This window comes from Gossypium arboreum, chromosome 4, assembly GCF_025698485.1.
Source record: "Gossypium arboreum isolate Shixiya-1 chromosome 4, ASM2569848v2, whole genome shotgun sequence".
Taxonomy (NCBI): Eukaryota; Viridiplantae; Streptophyta; class Magnoliopsida; order Malvales; family Malvaceae; genus Gossypium; species Gossypium arboreum.
The window spans coordinates 97429113-97448830 of NC_069073.1; the positions used below are offsets into that span (position 1 = coordinate 97429113).

The 19718-nt window shown below is 35.3% G+C and overlaps 2 protein-coding genes across 2 annotated transcripts; both read left to right on the plus strand.

Moving 5' to 3' along the window:
* The first annotated feature begins 2984 nt into the window (after positions 1-2984).
* LOC108460159 (pentatricopeptide repeat-containing protein At2g29760, chloroplastic-like) lies at positions 2985-6323 on the plus strand. Its single transcript, XM_017759529.2, has one exon. The coding sequence runs from the start codon at positions 3482-3484 to the stop codon at positions 5639-5641; it is 2160 nt and encodes a 719-aa protein (XP_017615018.1). The 5' UTR covers positions 2985-3481; the 3' UTR covers positions 5642-6323.
* Positions 6324-7098: 775 nt separating this feature from the next.
* On the plus strand, positions 7099-12988 carry LOC108457698 (uncharacterized). Its single transcript, XM_017756778.2, has 17 exons — positions 7099-7559; positions 7753-7860; positions 9132-9177; positions 9263-9420; positions 9513-9630; positions 9754-9836; positions 10043-10102; positions 10202-10456; positions 10656-10752; positions 10988-11038; positions 11135-11215; positions 11341-11412; positions 11790-11852; positions 11928-12080; positions 12219-12276; positions 12370-12422; positions 12528-12988. The coding sequence occupies exons 2-17, from the start codon at positions 7760-7762 to the stop codon at positions 12603-12605; spliced, it is 1527 nt and encodes a 508-aa protein (XP_017612267.1). The 5' UTR covers positions 7099-7559; positions 7753-7759; the 3' UTR covers positions 12606-12988.
* The last annotated feature ends 6730 nt before the right edge of the window (positions 12989-19718 follow it).

The following is a 19718-nucleotide window of genomic DNA, read 5'->3' on the forward strand; positions in this document are numbered from 1 at the left end:
TGGAATCATTTGTGAGGTTTCAATCTCAGATGTAGTTTTGATAGTGTCACTCATGGGAATGAATAAAACAAGAGACGAGAAAGATTGAAGAGAGGGGATGTTTGGAATGAGAGATTAGAGAAGTCGGAATCAAAAAAATTCCGATGGCTCCGATACCATGAACAAACTTTAGAGAGAAGATTATTTTTTAATTTTAATTAGGTTACAAATTTTTATAGGTAAAACTAAGTACAAATAAGGAATCAATCCCTAGAAATCAATAATTTCCTAAGAATTAGAGATTAATATTAGATCCTATTATACAAGGTAATTCTTAGGACTAAGGCAAGTATTACATCCTTAATCTTAGGGATTCTAACAATATATATATATTTTATTTTTAATCATATTTAAGTTTTATTTTCAATTTTAATATAACCACTTTTTATTATATTTTCAATTTGTGTATTGTTTTAATAATTGTTTTAGTCTCACTTTTATTTGTTTCTTGTTTTAATATTTATGTTTTTAAATGTATTTGATTTATTATATTTTAAATTTTTTTATTTAATAAAATAAAAAAAATTAATATGGGTCGAGCTGGGTTTGGCTAGGGCTTAACAATTTTATTTCTAGCCGGGTTTGGACAAATTCTTAGGCCTATATTTCGGGCCAGGCTAGGTCCACGCCTAGAAAATAGGCCTAAAATTTTGTCAGGGCCCAGCTCGAACCCTGCCCGGCCCATACACACCTCTAGATCAAGGTAAACATGAACTCAAAATTGTTCTACGAATGTCCCATTGAATCTTCTATTCATTTATTTCCTTCGACATTTGTGACTTTGCAAAAATTTTAAACTCGTCCTTGGATCTTAACTCTACTATTCAACAAACTATTGCAAGTGCATGGAAGTCTTTGCTCTCTCTAATAGCCAAAAATTTGTTGGGTTTCCCAAAATTAACTATAGTTATTTCGACAATGAATGTGACATCTTGAAGTTCGGATCCGAGAATCAAGTCGGGTGAAAGGCATTAAAATTACAATATAAAAATAATACTAAAATTTGATAATAATGAAAATTAAAAATAAAAAAGCGAGGGGCATTAATTTTGTAATTAAAGTGTTGACCAATAATATATCGCAATATTTTTGTATAAAACAAGTTTAATTGATCAAATTATAAAAAAAAATCATCTTAACCAAATTACAAATTAAGGACTCCTAGTAATCTAACAAAATAAAAACAAAATAAGGTTGTTAAAATTTTAAAAAATAAAGAGATAATAATCTAAAAATATAATTTAAAACATTGAGATCTAATAATTCAAAAATATATCAAACCAATTTAAAATTAAATAATCCTATTAATTTAAAAATAGAAAATAAAAATAAGATTGTTACACGGTAAAAAAAATTGATAATTTTTTAACTTTAAAATTTAAATATTTAACAACTTAAAGCGTTAAAGAGTTAATAATTTTTTGGAAAAAATAAATTTAAAAATTGAGAATTAATTGTAAAATACTAAAAGTAAAAAAATATATTTTAAATATTATAAAGTTATTTATATTTTCTTTTCTCCCGTTTTTCCCCTCTAAAAAAATAAAATTAAGGAAAGCAAGAGTCTCAACTCCCTTTTTCTTCTCTCTCTTTATAAAAATTACTTATTCAAACAAAAGAAAGGAATCCTCTTTCTCTCGCATTATTTACCTTTCCCTCTTTCTTTTTCAATTTAGACACCGATTGGAATGAAATTCTAGATTTAAAAATCACTTTAATTCAAGTCAATCTTAATATTCATAAGTGTTGAGTTTTAATGTAATTAGATGTGTGCATGAGTCGAGGGGTAAATTTGGGCCTCGACAAAATTTTAGGCCCATTTTTTAGGCTTGGGCCCAGTCTGACCCGAAATATGGGCTTAAAAATTTGTCCAAACCTGACCCGAAATAAATTGTTAAGCATGAGTCTAGCCCTGCCCAGCCCATATTAGTTTTTTAATTTATTTCATTAAATAAAAAATTTAAAATATAATAAATCAAATACATTTAAAAACATAAAATAATTATTAAAACAATACACAAATTGAAAATATAATAAAAAGTGGTTATATTAAAATTAAAAATAAAAAATACATATATTTAGTATATAATTCGAGCCAGGCCAAAAAAGTTTTACCCGGGGCCTGGCCGATTTTCTAAACGGGCCTTTTTTTTTCTAAACCTATATTTTGGGCCTATATTTTTACCCGAACCCTCTAATTTTTCGGACGAACTTTTAGGCTGGACTAGGTAGCCCGACTCATGCACACCTCTAGACCTAATATATTTTATGCATTTTCAAAATATTTTAGGAATGAATTTCGTAAAAAATTAAAATGCAAGAAAAATTAGACATTGTGTGAGTGCAATTCATAATGAAAAAGAATTTTTTTGAAAAATAATAAAAAAGATAAAAAGACCTCTCTAGTCTTTCTCAATTTCAAAATTGAGTAATTTAGTTCAATTTAAAAATACTAGAGCAATTTAATTCTTATGAATTTTGAAAGTGAGTAATTAAGGATAATTAATCACGACATTAACGTTTTAAATCAATTGTGCATAATTTTAATTGATATAATAACAAATTTAGCTATTAATATTGACATATTTTGTTAATTTCGTCTTGATTCTAAAAAATTTAAAATTTAACCTCAATATTTACATATTTATAAGAATATTGTGGGCTAAATTTGTTAAATCATGACCAAATTGATAGAATATGTAAATAATTAGAGCTAAATTTGTTATTATACCTATATAAAATCGATGAAAAATTAATATTGTGATTAATTATTCTTAGTCGTCTACTTTCTAAATTGACAGGGATTAAATTATTTTAATTTTTTAAAAGGACTAATTTTTTAATATCAAAATTGAGAGGTATTGGAGTAGTTTTTTTTTTTTTAAAAAAGAGTAATGGGGTAAAAGAATTTATTTTTGTTTTCGCTATAGGCAGTTAAAAGGCTTCAAAAGCACAACAGCAAGCTAAACAAGGTGAATGGACAGGCCTTTCGAATTCATTGTCCATGAACAATTGGAGTGCCCACTTCCTACAGAAATCACCTGATAAACTATTTAAAAACCTGTAGGGATTATAACCTAATCCTCCGGGGACCGAGGCTGCGGGGCTCTTGCCTACACACCAGCTTTATGGTACATGGTACATGGATCATAACCATACGGAAAAAAGAAGAAGAAGAAAGTTCCAATTTTGATGGATGATCTTTAGACTTGTTGCTTGTCATAACAATTTTGAATTTTGGTTCAAAGTACTGTATTTCGTGCTGCAAGGGAAATGACAAAGAGCTGTTAAGTCAGTCAGGGAGTAATTGCCCGGTAACAGCAGAGGAGAAAGATATGATATGATATGCCTTTTGTTGATTCTTCAATGTTCATATTCTCTCTGTATCCTCTAACATAGGCAGAGCTCGGTGGGTGTTCTTTCTTCTCAGCTACCCTTGAAAATGCTACCTTTTGAAATCTCACCACTATTGCCTTTGTTAGAATCTTGTAAAACCATCAAACAAGCATTTCAAGTCCATGCTCAAATAATCCTCAATGGCTTCCAACACCATGTCTTCCCCATTAGCAGACTCATCTCTTTCTTTGCCTTGCTGGGTTCCGAAGAGGGCCTTAACTACTCTCAGATTATCTTCTGCCAAATTGAACAACCAAATCAATTCATATACAACACCATGATAAGGGGTTTTTCCCATAGTAAATTCCCTGAAAAATCACTTGTCTTCTACTCATCCATGCTCCACCAAGTAAACCAATCTCCGAACAACTTCACTTTCCCATTCTTACTCAATTCCTGTGCAAGACTATCTACCCTTAAACCAGGAATTCAAGTTCACAGTCATATCATAAAATTTGGGTTTGACTTGGATCTTTATGTTGGGAATGCTTTGATGCATTTCTATTCGGTTTTCAAACATTTAAATGATGCCCGGATTGTATTTGAAGGAAGTCTTGTTAGAGACCTTGTTTCTTATAATACCATGATAAATGGGTATGGTTTAGTGGGCCGACCAGGGCCTGCTCTGCGTCTGTTTAGAAAAATGCAAGAGTCTGGCATTGTGCCCGATGAGTTCACTTTTGTTGCTTTGTTGTCTGCATTTTCATCATTGGATGATTCTAGGATTGGGAAACAGATTCATGGTTTTGTTTACAGGAACCTCTCTTGTGTTGACTCTAACGGATTGCTTAAGGCTGCTATTCTTGATATGTATGCAAAGTCTGGGTTGATGGATTTGGCTGACAGGGTGTTTAGCTCAATGGCAAGTAATAAAAGCACTGCAGCTTGGAGTTCCATGATATCGGGATATGCTCGACGTGGAGAAACTGCAGCTGCTAGAAGGATGTTTGATCAGATGGACCAACGGGATTTGATTTGTTGGACGGCTATGATTAGTGGTTATTCTCAGTCAGGACAATACAGTGAAGCATTGGAACTTTTTGCACAGATGGAATATTTGGGAATAAGACCAGATGAATGTACTATGGCTGCTGTTCTTTCAGCCTGTGCCGGACTCGGAGCTCTTAGTTTAGGTGAGAGGCTTCATGGTAGGTACATAGGGGGTGAGTTATGCAGCCAAAATATTATCCTTTCGACTGCATTAATCGATATGTATTCAAAAGGTGGAAAGATAGATTCTTCTCTACATATGTTTCACAGGATCCCGAAGGGTTTAAGGACCGTTTCACTTTTCAATTCCATGATCTCTGGTCTGGCTCAGCATGGTCTTGGTAAGTCTGCTTTAGCTGTTTTTAGGGAAATGGAATCAGTAGGGCTGGGACCAGATAGTGTTAGCTTTGTGGCAGTTTTATCCGCTTGCAGCCACAGTGGGCTAATTGAAGAGGGCAAAGAATTATTTAGATCAATGTTGGATGTCTATGGTATTAGACCACATAAGGAACATTATGGTTGCATGGTTGACCTCCTTGGCAGAGATGGTTGCTTGGATGAAGCTTATGATTTAATTCGAAGTATGCCATTTGAGGCCAATTCAGTAATATGGAGAGCTTTATTGGGTGCTTGTAAACTCCATGGAAATGTTAAGATTGGTGAAGTTGCTGCCCAAAAACTTATCGAACTGGAGCCTGATCATGGAGCTCATTACGTTTTGTTGTCCAACATGCTTGCCAATACGAACAAATGGGAACAAGCTGTGAGAGTTCGGAAGTTGATGGAAGATAAGGGCATCCAGAAGCCACCTGGGTGGAGCTATACTGAGTTTCAGGGGACAATTCATTGGTTTTTGGCTAGTGACAAGTCTCACTTGCAAGACAAAAGGATTGAATCCATGCTCCAGGATATGGCAATGCAGCTTAAATCTGCTGGGTATGTTCCGAATACCGCACAAGTAGTGTTTGATATTGATGAAGAAGAGAAGGAAACTGTTGTCTCATATCACAGTGAGAAATTGGCATTGGCATTTGGGCTAGTCAACTCCAGTACTGGAGAAACCATAAGAATAATGAAGAACCTTCGTGTTTGCGGAGATTGTCACTCAGCCTTTAAGCTTCTATCTAAAATTTACTGTCGAGAAATCATAGTTAGGGATGCCAGCAGGTTCCACCATTTTAAGAATGGATGTTGCTCTTGTAAGGACTTTTGGTGACCTATCTATTATCGATAACTGTATGAATGGAAGTGTTAACCATAGGCCGCAGAACTGCAGAAGCTGATGGTGTCTCTCACATGAGGTAATCTGATTGTTTGAGGTGGCATATTCCACTTGTTATGTGACGGCTGAATCATTATACAGCTCCGTCTGCTTTGCTTTCAAGATGGAAATGGTAGTTTGACACAGCAAGCCTTGATCCGAGGATTGAGATATTAGACTGCGATGGCTATCCGTCAAACTATGCATCTTGCAGCTACCATTGAAACTTATTCAACATACCTTGTTCGAGAGTGATTCAGCAGTTTCGATTCAAGAACTGAACCGTGTCTTTCCAACTAATCTTTGTGATGAGATTGGACTGCCATTTTCAGGTTTCATTTGCTGCCTCGTTCTAGCCTCATATGCAACATGGTTGCTCATTGTACTGAGGAATTAAGATCTTCCAAACTGTAGTTCTAGAGAATGAAGGGAAAACTGTTGCCATGAGTCAGCCTTTTATTCTAAGAAAACTAATAAAATTTTCTCGGATTGTTTGCACATGTATGTTTGACAATTTTGTTGGAAGAGCTGTCCTTAATAAAAAAAATACATTGTACTTGGTCCTAATAATCTAAGAAAACTGTTGCCATGAGGCAGCACGTTTTCATGTTTTTAAGCAAATCCATTTAAAATGCATGAACAATGACATGTTCAAAGCACAAATTTATGGAATCATTCACCTTTTTATTTCCCCTAAGCTAAATCCAATTCACAACAGGCCAAACTAGTTAACATTAAGAACTCTTCCTTTAACATATCCATATTAAACATACATACATCACTCAAACTCAATTTTGAATTCGAGTAATATTGATCATAATCTAATCTTAGAAATAAATCCATTTCTTTCTTGTAATTGATATTTGTAAGATTATGTTGGGAAGTTTCCATAAAATTATCATGGAAACAAAAGGAAAGTAGGGTTGAATTTAGAAAGCTTGAAGGTAAAGCCAATGCCAAATTTTAAAGGTTGAACCCTGAATATTCCCAGCCTCCATTTTCCTTGAACTTTCTCCATATGGTGCCCTTTGGCCAAGAAACATAGCTTTTAGAAACCTGGATTAAGTGTTTGAATTTTGGAGAACACAAGAAACAAATTAGGGGAAGAAAACAACTCCTTTGGCTCTATATCGGTTGTATTTTCTTCATTTTTCACAGAATTTTATAAAAAACAGAATTCTGTATTTTTAATATTAAAAATTATTTCAAAATATAGTAAATAAGAGAATTAGGTGTTAAAAATATATAATTTTGGGATAAATTGTGCTCAATTTGGAAAAAGAAATTACAATTAATTTTTTTAAAAGCAATGCTAATTTTAATTAATATTGTAAATAAGTTGATTAGAAACGTATTTGGGAGATTATCAGTTTCCAATATTATTAATGAATGATAATTTTTGCTGTCACCATCATACTTCCACCAAATTTAGGGGCATCCTTTTTAAGCATCAAACCTTAATTCTTGCAAAATATTCCATGCCAAAACCCAAAATCTCCTAATTCAATTTCAAAGTTCAATTTTTTTTAGTTTAAAAAATGTTTTATTTATTTTGATCCGCTTTTGTTTCTGCTGTTTATTATTTTTTTGGGGGGTAATTTCTAACAAAATGTCAATGCAAACAAAAGCATGATAACTAGAAAACCCTCTCAGATAAACAACTTGTGGTGTCTAGAAAAGATCCCATCCTTTCGCTCCTTCAACAAAAATTAGAATATCTCTTCAAATTTGTTTTTGTTCTTTATTCTACCAAACCGCCCCCCCTCCCCCCAATTAAATAAGGAGGCAAAAAGGAAGAGGAAAGGAGGATTCTGCATCTGCTTTAGAGCTTTCTTTAGCTTGGAAGTCCAAAGAAAGTCCTTTCCTTTAAAAGGTGAATTTTCAATTTTTCGTCGATTCTTACAAAAAAAAAAAAAAAAAGGGCAATGGATATCCTTTCTGCTTAATTTGCCAATGATCCAATGTTTGAACTTTTTTTATTTTCTTTCTGGTTTAATTCTGGGCGTTTCTGTTTAAGTTTTTATAAACCCCATTTGCTTATAAAAGTTTCATTTTTGATGTGGCAGTGTGGATATGGAGATCGATAAAGCAATCAGAGAAAGTGATGATAAGAGGCTTAAGACCAAGTACAACAACGCCATCTATGTTATTAAAAGAGCACTTGCTCTTTACTCGTGAGTTCGTTTCCTTTTTCTTTCTGGGTTTTCTTGATTCTTTGTGAAGTTTCTAGCTTTGTAATTAATCGAATTTTCACTGGGTTCTGATTGTTTTAACAAAAAGAATATGATTGATTCCTCCGTTTGGTTGTCTACAGAAATTGAGGAAATGAGGACAGTAAATTGTTTAATCTTGATTTTTCCTTTTGAGGAAAATACTTGTTGACCATGTTTAAACTGAGCCAAGAATTGGGAGGTGCCCTTTTTGTTTCTCTGGTCTTTGATAGTAGTTTTATGTATTATGGTCTCCTACATTTTTCTAGCAAGCAAATGATTGATATTATCATCAATGTATGATTTTGTCCTGTGCCAGTAGAAGTTGTCTCCTTTTGGATGTTTCAATAGCTTCATGGGTTGACTTTTCAGTCCAATATATCTGTCTTGTTTGTAATTAGGAATGCTTTTGATGTTAAACTCGGAGATTTATTCATTTTTAGCTTCATATCAGGACATGTTTTAATTGTGAATCGTTGCTGAGGCAGTATAGCGGAGGAGTACGCGTTTTATTTTTAATTTGATAACGTTTGCATAAACGACACTCGTAAGATTCATATAGATGCTTTTGAAGTTATTCTGGTTTGTTTCGATCGATCTGAATTAATGATGGTTGGCATTTTGCTTCCTAATGCATTCTACTTACTTGTCTTTTTTCTTTCTTTGCTGTCCTTGTTGTGCTTGAAAGTATTAGTGTTATGAGAATGCAAATGAGATACAAATAAGGTTTGCTTTTTAACTTCCATTTTGAGCATTCACGTGTTGACTGGAGAGGATGTTGCTTTCTAGATTCCTCTTTTTTATGTGTGTTTGTACGTATACATGTAAGCCGAAAAAAGTGAAGGTGATAGAGTGGACTTGGTAGAACTGGTATAACTGGCTTACTTATGTGGAGTTTCTGGGCACCTCTGTTACAAGGATTAGATTAGCATAAATCTTTTTCCTGTTCTAAACATTTTCCTGAAGCATTTTTGTAAAGTTGGAACAGTTGATACAATCTTACAAATAAGTACGTAGTTCATTGGTAATAATTTTTCTAGGCATTCACTTTTATCATTCATATTAAAAGAAGTATATTATAGGTTGGAGCCATTTTGTAGCCTGTAGTAGAAAGTAGTTTCTTATATTCTTTATGGACCTGCACTGTAACGTTATTTCATTTTTTCTTTTCTTTTTTTGCTAAAAAAGACAAATTTGCTTATGCTTGCAAGTTTTAAAAGTTTTTACTTCTGCAGTATTGAAGAGGTTGCTTTCAGCTTCAATGGAGGAAAGGATTCTACTGTAAGTGTAGCTTACATATATATATATATTTAAAGCAATCCTTCTATTTTTGTGTTGATACCGATATCATCCTTTGATGTTATAGGTTTTGCTGCACCTTCTTAGGGCTGGCTATTTTTTGCATAGAGTGGAACAAAGTTGTTCTAATGGGGTTCAGATAGATTTTCCAATTCGAACAATATATTTTGAGAGCACTTCTGTGTTCCCCGAGATAAATACATTTACCTATGATACATCCAAGACGTAAGAAATTTTTTTTTTATCATTCTATACTTCAGTATATTTGACAGGTTCTGATGCATTGCTGGGTGTTTTTCTATTTCTTCTATGACCAGTTATGGCTTGCAAATGGATATTATCCGCACGGATTTCAAGTCCGGTTTAGAGGCTTTGCTAAAGTCTAAACCAATCAGAGCGATATTTCTTGGTGTCCGAATTGGTGATCCTACTGCGGTAATTTCCAATCATACAATTACATCTGAGCTATATATATATATATTTATATATATCGCTTCATCTTGTAAAATCCTGTTATTTAATTCTTTATGTTAAAAGAAGGCTTAAAAAATCTTGCAGGTAGGCCAAGAGCAGTTCTCCCCTAGCTCACCAGGATGGCCGCCTTTCATGAGAGTAAATCCTATCTTGGACTGGTCATACAGGTCTGTCAATAAATTCTCCTCGTTTCTGATAAATGAAAAGTTCTTTGCAACATACAAAATCTCATGAGACCTAAAATGGTGGAAAAAATGGAGCAATGTTGCTTAGACTATATTGCTCTTATTCTGTTTTGGTGGGTGAGTGATGTTATTGCATTTTGCATACATTTGTTATGGGATTAATTTGAGTTGTGTGTGGCTTTTGTCAGAGATGTGTGGGCTTTCCTCTTAACCTGCAGGGTCCAATACTGCAGTCTTTATGACCAAGGGTAATGATTCCTCTACCTTGCATGAAATATAAGCTCTATTGCTCTTTTTTTAACACTATCAAACCATTCTCTATTTGATTGTCATCTATATTTGCACAGTTACACTTCAATTGGAAGCATTTATGATACAGTGCCAAATGCATTGCTTTCCATCAGCAGCACCTCCAGCAAAGAGAAATTTAAACCTGCATATTTGCTTCCTGATGGAAGACTAGAAAGGGCTGGGAGAGTTAAAAAGAATTCTCCTCTAGATGGCACTCGTTCTCCTGCTGTCAACAATGGCCTAGACAGTGTGAATTCACACAAAAACAGGATGTTTACTGCCTCAATAATTGGTGTGGGGGATGAGATTCTGTAAGTCCTTCGTACCCTTTTATTTTAGGGGGGTGGTTGTGGGTTCGGGGGGGGGGGGTTGATTCAGTGTTAGTGACTACACATTGTAGATAGAAACTCTCCCTTATTGCCACTTTCTCAACCTTTTTTCTTTTTTCTTCTCTGTGTACTGTTATTGATGAAATCCTATGGTACTTCTTTTATCTGTTACATAGCTCAGGTTTGGCACTGTTGAGGATCAGTTGGGACCTTCATTGTGCAAAAAGCTCCATTCTATAGGTTGGATGACATCACGAACTACTGTTGTTAGGAATGATGTGAGTTTTCTATCTCTAATTTTCACCTTGATTAAATGAGTTTGCATGGTTTTGCTTAGTCAATGAAATAGCACATATAGGCTAGGCTTCTGAATTTATAATCTGCATTGGCGTCTGATGATAAGCTATTCCTGTACAAGGAAACTTATGTTGAGCTTTTTGGAAAACCATACAATCTCAATTTCCCGAGTGTACCTTACAATTCCATCTTTCTTTTTGACTTTTCTTTAACCAGATAGATTCTGTGGCTGAAGAGGTTGATCGATGTAAATCTGTCAGTGACTTGGTAAACTTTTGACATTTGTTTGAAAAGCTATTTAGTGCTTATTTGTGGTGATGGCATCAGGCAGATAAGGAATGTTGATTTTTAATATCATTGTAGGTATTTTTGTATGGAGGAGTGGGCCCCTTGCATTCTGATGTTACTTCAGCTGGTGTGGCAAAGGCTTTTGGGGTTCGCCTGGTACCTGGTTTTATTTGACTTTTGTCTTAAATCTGCCTCTTTTTTTTTTTTTTTTTGACAACTGACCTTATGGTTTAATTGTGAGAAATGTCGTATAAATTTGGTTAAGTCACCCTGTTTTATAGGCTCCTGATGAAGAGTTTGAGGAATTTCTAAGGCATCTTATTGGTGACCACTGCACTGGTGATCGAAATGAGGTAAAGTACTTTGAAGGTTGATTTATACCCTAAATATTGCTGGATTTCATTGCACTTGCATTATATCTAGAGATGACATCTCAATATCCCGCTGTTGCCATCCAAGTTTTATTTTGCGGTTGGGAGAATAGTTTTTGGTAAACCAGGGAGAGTTGATGCTGTTTAGATGGAAACTTATACACCCATGACATCCCATTCTTTTTTAAAGCTAGTGCATTCATATAAGGAAACAACAATGTGAGAAGAAAAGCAGGTTTTACCAAAATTCAGCCTAACACTGCCGCTAGTCGTTACTTAGCACATATATTTCTTCATTTGGATTCCGGTAGTTTTTTCCTTTTTTGTATGTGATCTCATCATCAGGTTTTCTTCTCCAGATGGCTCAGTTACCCGAAGGCATCACTGAACTATTGCATCACGAAAAGCTGCCGGTGCCTCTGGTGGGTGTTTACTATAAAACCTTACCACGGAAAGGAACTTGAATCAGTAATTATCTAATGATCCTCTTGTACCAGATCAAATGCTGTAATGTAATTGTACTTTCTGCAACAAATGCTTCCGAGCTGGAAAAGCAGTGGGATTGTCTGATCGAATTGACTGGATCTGATGGCTTCTTAGTGACAATCGAATCATACTCCTCGAAGCGCTTGACGACAAATCTAACAGATGTACATATTACAATCTCTTGCTGTTGTCAATAATAATCTGCTTTCTAGGTTATAGTGTGCTTTCCTTTCGGAGTTGATTTAAAATGGTTTGTTTTCAATATTCTTTTGCTTTTAACATCATTATGTTTGGAAATGCAGGTAGAAACTGCTCAACCCCTATCCAAACTTTGTCTTGAATTTCCAGACCTTTACATTGGTAAGGGATGTCAAAATCATTAAGGTTCTTTCCGAAAATATGATATTTACTTCCATCTTTTGCTGAATATTGCTCTCTTTGTGCGTTGTTAAGGCTGTTTCCGCAGATCTAGACAAGGACCTCTCGCAATTAGCTTTGAGGGCAAGGTACAGGAGAAATATTATGAAGATATAAAGCATTTCTTGTTAAACTTCGTACCATAAAGTTGCTCTCGATTTCACATGATAATGCTTTGCTAATTTGTTTTACAGGATCCATCTAGAGTTCAGGCAGGTGTTGAAGCATTGTGCAAGAAGTTCAATGCAGGGGCATTCTCTGAAGTCAACTAGACAAATACCTGCTGTTCTTTCTTTTGCTTGATAAGCTTGGAAAGCTGAGAAGCTTCTTTGACTGCTGCGACTGTCACACCGAGTTTCAGAGTATAAGTGGTAGATTAGCGCCTTCGGATAGCTGAGAAGGGAGAAGGAAAGGTGAAGATGACATAAGGATTTATTATGTATTGGGGTATTTGATCTTATGAACATTAATACTACCAGCTGTCACAATGAAAGTGAACTTACTGGTGAAAACCAGAGTGACAGTTTAGGACTATTAACAATTTGTACTCGTTCTCATTACCCAAGATCAAGGAATCTCACCCCTCTATTCTCAACCATTTTTCTTGAAAGTATTTATGAAGCATAATGAAAAAAAATTAGAATAAAAAATCAAATATTATTTATGTTCAACTTATATTTGTATTTCAGATATATCCAGGAGGACCAAAGGGAACAATCTTGTTAAATGATGTGATTTTCTTGATAAGTTCGAACCTTCATGGTCTGTGTTAAATCACATGTATTCCACTACATGCTTGGTTTGCCTGAAATATCCTTCCACTTTGGCACCGACCCAGACTTCTCCATTGCCTTTAGCTGACAGATTGCAAACAAAGCCTACTAGCAGTTGCTATATATCGTCCCCATTTACATGTAATAATGTTGAGTCTTTTGGTTAAGAAAATGAAAGATTCTTTGTTTTTGATAAATTAAACATTTTAATACATAATTGCAAGTTAATAAATAGATGTGTAAATGGGTTGAATTGGGTTTAAGCATGATAGTAGCATACCCAAGTCTGTTTTGAAATATAACTTAAAATTTTGTTTAAACTTACTCATATAATTTAATATATATATATATATATATTATTTTAATTTAATATTTAATAATTTTACATGTAGTCAGTTTAACATATTTTAATGTTTACATTATATAATAAATAATAAGAAAAATTATGGAAATTAAAAAATATGGAAAATATAACTTAAAATTAGGAAAAATTATATTTTAAAAAATCAAAGGTGAAAATGAAAAAAAACATAATGAAAATCTTGTGTTTTTAAAAAGAGTTAAAAATCAAAATTTTTATTCTTTCGTTCTACAGGTTTCAGTTGATTATTTAAAATTTCAATTCTTAACTTATATAATGCACAAATGGTTTTGGATTTAACCAGTTGAGAATATTCGATTTGTATGATCATGCATTATTATTTTATTCTAATTTAAACTATATTTATTATTTTCAAAAGAAATAATAGAAAATTTGGGCAAATTACCAATAAAAGCCCATTTTTTTTAAATTTACCGAAATGGGCCAGGTCAGAAATTATTTACCGGAATGGGCCAGTTTTTACAAAATGCATCCACGTCGGTAGCGTTGTCGGAGAAAAAGAGAACGCTTTCTCAAGGAAGCGCTTTGCCACACGATGTAAAACGCTTCCTTGAGGCGCTTTCATCACGTAGGCAAAGCGCTTCCTTGAGGAAGCGCTTCCCGTGTTTGAACAAGAGTAACGGCTACTTTTTTGACCGTTGGTAACCCCCCAACGGTCCAAAAAAAAAAAACTATAAAACCCCCCACCTCTTTCATTTTTTTCATACTTAAATCCTTTCAATCTTCAATCTTTCAATATTCTCTCAAATTTCTCTCAAATCTCTCAAATTTCTCTTAAATTTCTCTCAAAACTCTCGCTAATTTTTTCAAAAAAACTCTAATTTTATTTTTTCTAAATTTATTTTTTAAAATAAAAAAAATTTGATCGTGTTAGCAATGGCCGGAGACTAAATTCGCTTCGATGATAAACACATATCCGTCGAACAAATGCAAATGGTAAGTGTTAAATTTAATATTTAAATATTATTTAAGATTTTTGTCATTTATGCAAATTTAAATAATTTTTATTTTATTATTTCTTACAAAAGTCTGTAGATCGGATATTGCAATGCTATATCCTTAACATGACTGGTCCTCCATCACCGTTGATAGAGGATTACCTACGGGAAGCGGGTTTTTGGCACGTGGCGATGATAGGCCTGAGGTGCAAGTTGGACCCGAAACTTATTAGTGCGTTGATAGAAAGGTGGAGACCCGAGACGCACACATTTCATCTTCTATGTGGAGAATGCACTATCACTTTGGAAGACGTGCATTTGCAATTAGGATTGCCGGTGGACGGGGACGCAGTCACTGGGTCCGTTCATTCTGCTGATTGGGGAGTGGTATGCTACGAGCTTTTGGGTGCTATTCCGGATAATATTAACGGAGGTCGGATCGAGATGGGCTGGTTACGAGACACATTTCGGAAGCCGGATGATGATTCTACCGAACTAGAACTTCAGATAATTGGAGGTTATCTGATGCCGGACTTGTCACGAAACCTTGTACATCTGAGATGGCTGCTGAAACTCGTTGATTTTAGAGCAGCTGGTGAATTTAGTTGGGTTCTGTCGTGTTGGCAACACTATACCGGGAGATGTGCGGGGCTACGCGACCGAATAAAGCGAAAATCGGAGGTTGCCTATCACTACTGCAATCATGGGCACGGTTTCGCTTTCCATTTTTACGTCCTCGAGTGGACCACCCATATACATTCCCACTCATAACGAGGTAAATTTTATATTAGATTTTACAATTATTACGTAGATTTAAAATAAAATCTATGCTAAAAATTTATTTAATTAGGTGGAACCATTCGGCAAGTTATGCTCGATTACCTACCTGTCTTGAAGATATACGGCTTCTATTAGAGCAACGGTCGGAAGCACAAGTAAGTGTTAAAAATATATATATACATACATAATAAAATAGTGGATTCGTATTTAGTATTTAGTATTTAGTATTTTTTATTTAACTAATATTTTCATCATTTTTATATAGTTTCAATGGACACCATACGAGGATCTGGCAATTCGGATAGTAATTCCGGATGAATACTTGCAAAATCCGAACGCTTGGCACGTGAAGGTCCCATTGGTCAACTTTGCTATTGTGGAGATGCACCAATCAGACAGAGTATTACTACAATTTGGATTCTGACAACCGATTCCTGTGGCACCTGAGGTGTTGGATGATCATCACAAAATCGACTTACAGCAATTGCATACGGATTGGCCGAGATTCTGGTCACACTATATCCAAATGTGGGAAGATTGATATGATTATATACCTACTCGGGAATCGATCATCGTTCCAGAGTTGGCGTGCGTGCCGGAATACATGCCATGGTTTAAGATCCATGGCAAGTCATATTTACTGTCAAAAGAGGAGAGGCAGCGACAATTGCGTGTCCAAAGGGAACGACGTGGCCCTTTAAATCCTAGAAGAAGGGACGACGACGCTGGCCCATCAACAGTGCCCACACAATCACCCGGCCTAGCAACAAGACCTACATAGTCACCAGGCCCAACAGTTCAACCGTCGACACCCACAGCACAACCTCTTCAGATGATGCCAGGTACGTATCCTAGCCCTTTTATGTATCCTAGCCCTTATATGTTTCCTTTTTCTAGTCCTATGGCAGGTTGGAATGTATGGCCCGGTTCATCTCCATTTTCGATTACTCCGAGTGGACCGCTGATCTATAGGCAGTCGTCGCACGAGGGATCGCAGAAGGGGCCGTCAGGGAGCTCTTCTTTTTACCAATCCTCATCACCTTATGGGTTTCAAACACCTCCTCCATTAATGATGCAAACACCTCCACAGTCACTATTCTATCAAGACGGGTCATCCTCCCAACACCCATAACCAGAATCCTCGCCGGAGCAAGCACAACCCTCGCTGGAAGCTGGACAAAGGAGGAATCCAATGCATAACCGTCGACGACCTTCATGTGGCACTGAATCAGACCGGCACGGACATTGATTTTTATTTTAATATATGTGTACAAACATTTTGAATATTTTATATTATTTCATGTAATTAGATAAAAGGTTGTTTTAAATAAAGTAATTGTAATTTACTTTTATATTTTTGATAAAATGGAAATTATTTTAAATAAGGCAACATTTTGAATATTTTATATTATTTCATGTAATTAGATAAAAGGTTGTTTTAAATAAAGTAATTATAATTTACTTTTATATTTTTAATAAAATGAAAATTATTTTAAATAAGGCAACATTTTGAATATTTTTATATTATTTCATGTAATTAGATAAAAGGTTGTTTTAAATAAAGTAATTGTAATTTACTTTTATATTTTTAATAAAATGGAAATTATTTTAAATAAGGCAACATTTTGAATATTTTATATTATTTCATGTAATTAGATAAAATGTTGTTTTAAATAAAGTAATTGTAATTTACTTTTATATTTTAATAAAATGGAAATTATTTTAAATAAGGCAACATTTTGAATATTTTTATATTATTTCATGTGATAATATAAAAGGTTGTTTTAAATAAAGTAATTATAATTTACTTTTATATTTTTAATAAAATGAAAATTATTTTAAATAAAGCAATATTTTGAATATTTTTATATTATTTCATTTAATAAAATATAAATAATACAACATATTGACAATTACAACAACTATCAACTATTGCGATTTGGACATAATCTACTTGTATGGCCTGGGTTCCTACACCATCCACATAACTTCAGTTGATTGGTTGTTTCTCGGATATCCATATTATTGCGTATTCTAGTCGAGCAAGGTCGACCCTTTGGTTTACGCCACAACTCTTTATCCGGTAATAGCTTAAACGGAGCAATGCGATATAGAGGGCCACTTACGCTCATCTGGGACCGGTGGGAATATGTGTCTCCACACGTTGTACATGTATTCCAATTTGTACACGTCGTCGACATAGCTCATGGGATCCAGACGAAGATTTTGACAAGCTGCAATTACATGAGCGCATGGATAACGAAGTGCGTCAAACCTCCCACAATCGCAAGTCCTATTTTTTAAGTGTACACGATATTACCCGCCAATAATACCTTGGTGCTGTTTGTCAAACTCTGTCACACGAAACCATAAGTTGTCTCGATCGTGACACACTGTGTGCATAGTGTTTGCCCGTGCCTTCGCCTTGTTAATTTCTTGCAATACCTTTGCGCACCATACATGGCCTCCCTACATTTGGCCTGCATAACTCGCTGCTCGTTTTGGAAATAGTGCCGCTAAACAAAAATATGTCTCTCGCACAACTGATGTTATCGGTAAATGACATGTTCCTTTCAGAACAGAATTTATACATTCGGCCAGGTTTGAGGTCACGTGACCATATCGTAAGCCGCCATCGTATGCTTGTGTCCACTGTTCGAAAGGTATATTACATAGGTAGTCATGGCCCTCTTCGTTAACTGAATGGAAAACTGCCAACATCTCATGAAAACGGTCCTTACTTATCTCATACCTTGCCAATATAAATTGATAGCGAAAATTACATACCATTTTTCCATTTAAAATAAATTCAATATTCCAAACGAAATTATATTAATAGAGATAAAGTTAAATACCCATGTTGGCCACTTGCCGTTGTTCACCTTTAGATGGATATTGCCTGTAGTAGTTGGAAGCAATGTGCCTTAGGCAATACCAATGGTGTGTGCGATGCCATAGGCTTCCCTGTCGCTCAATTGCAGCTAATATCCCTGTGCCTCGATCCGATAAAACGCATATATCAGGTTGGGGGCAAACATGCATCCTTAACCTAGAAAGAATGAAATCCCAGTCATTAGCTGACTCCCCCGGTGTTATTACAAATGCAATTGGAAGGATTTTTCCACTACCATCCTGTGCGACTGCTAGCAATAGCCGATGGGTATATCTACCGTACATAAAGGTACCGTCAATTTGTACCAATGGCTTAAAATGCGCTTCGGCATTGCTTAAAGCTTTAGAAAAGACGCTTAAATACTTGGCATCCACGAAGCAATCGGTCGTTGTAGTATGCAGGTTTTGTTTGAAGGTCTGTTATGCAACCTGGGACGTATCTCTCTAGCACTTGACACCACTGCCATATTTCATTATATGAAGCGTCCCACCCACTATGCATCTTCTCCAAAGCCTTCTGCTTAGCTATCCAAGCCTTGCGGTAAGAGGGCGTGTACCCCATTTGGTTACGAATATTGGCAATTAAGACTGGCACTGAAGTCCTAGGATCTGCTTTCACCGTGGGTAGTATTAAGCTAGCTAACATAGCTGAATCCATCTTGGGATGATCTTGTGAAATACTTGTCAACGAAGTACGTTAAATAATGTAACATTACATAATAACAGTATTATTCAAAAACCTTAAATACTGTACTTGCAGCACATGTATGTGGACCTTTATACTTTTTTATCTCTCACAACCCTGTCCTTTTCCTCAACGAGGCGTAGATTTTCCATGAACAACTTCCGTCTTGCACTGCACACTTAGCCTCAAACTTATCGGATTTAGATTTAACCACGTGATAGTTAACACCGTTATTGATGCTATGTTGTTTCAATGCACCAAGAAAACTATCATTATTGGAAAACTCCTTACCAACTTCAAATTCGCTCGAATCCAATAACGAACTTGTATGATCACATGTTCTGTGTGGTAGATCTGGAAACTCCAATGCATCATCTGCAGATAGATCAATATTATGCATGTGGGCTGGAGGCGAGTATACCCTGAATCGTGGATCTTCTTCTTCATTTGAACCCCCTTCAACATCTTCAGGTTCAGTTGTAATAGGCTCCGGTTCAAAAAATAATCTAACTTCTGTACCATAGCGGCCGGGCTTTCGAGGTGGATCCCCATCGGACTCATTATCTAACTCACCACCATCTGCGAAGTATGAGGTCCCCTCACCGGTGGACGTCATGGGGAGTACATCATCCCTTCTTCTGGGTGTTTCATAATGTCCCTAATTAGATGTAGATTGCCAAGCACTATAAGTTGATGTCGTTCCCCAGTACGTATTTCCAGCATCAAACATCGACCCACCTAGGTACATGTCTCATCCACTAACAGAGTGTCGTGCAGGGGTTGTGTATTCCATACCGCTATAAAAAATTGGCGGTTCTGTGTTATGTAACCCACTAACGGAGTGTCGGGCAGGGGTCGTGTATTCCTTTCGAATAGCAGCCGCAAATGTATCATTTGGCGATACAAATTGTACATATAACTCAATATATGGTGCT

What these genes read in the sequence shown, in the direction of transcription:
- LOC108460159 (XM_017759529.2), top strand. Translation starts at nt 3,482, where the DNA reads ATGCTACCTTTTGAAATCTCACCACTATTGCCTTTGTTAGAATCTTGT.
- LOC108457698 (XM_017756778.2), top strand. Translation starts at nt 7,760, where the DNA reads ATGGAGATCGATAAAGCAATCAGAGAAAGTGATGATAAGAGGCTTAAG. An exon ending in GTAAATCTGTCAGTGACTTG is followed by an intron (nt 11,039 to 11,134) that starts GTAAACTTTTGA and finishes ATATCATTGTAG; the next exon opens with GTATTTTTGTATGGAGGAGT. An exon ending in CAATTAGCTTTGAGGGCAAG is followed by an intron (nt 12,423 to 12,527) that starts GTACAGGAGAAA and finishes TTTGTTTTACAG; the next exon opens with GATCCATCTAGAGTTCAGGC.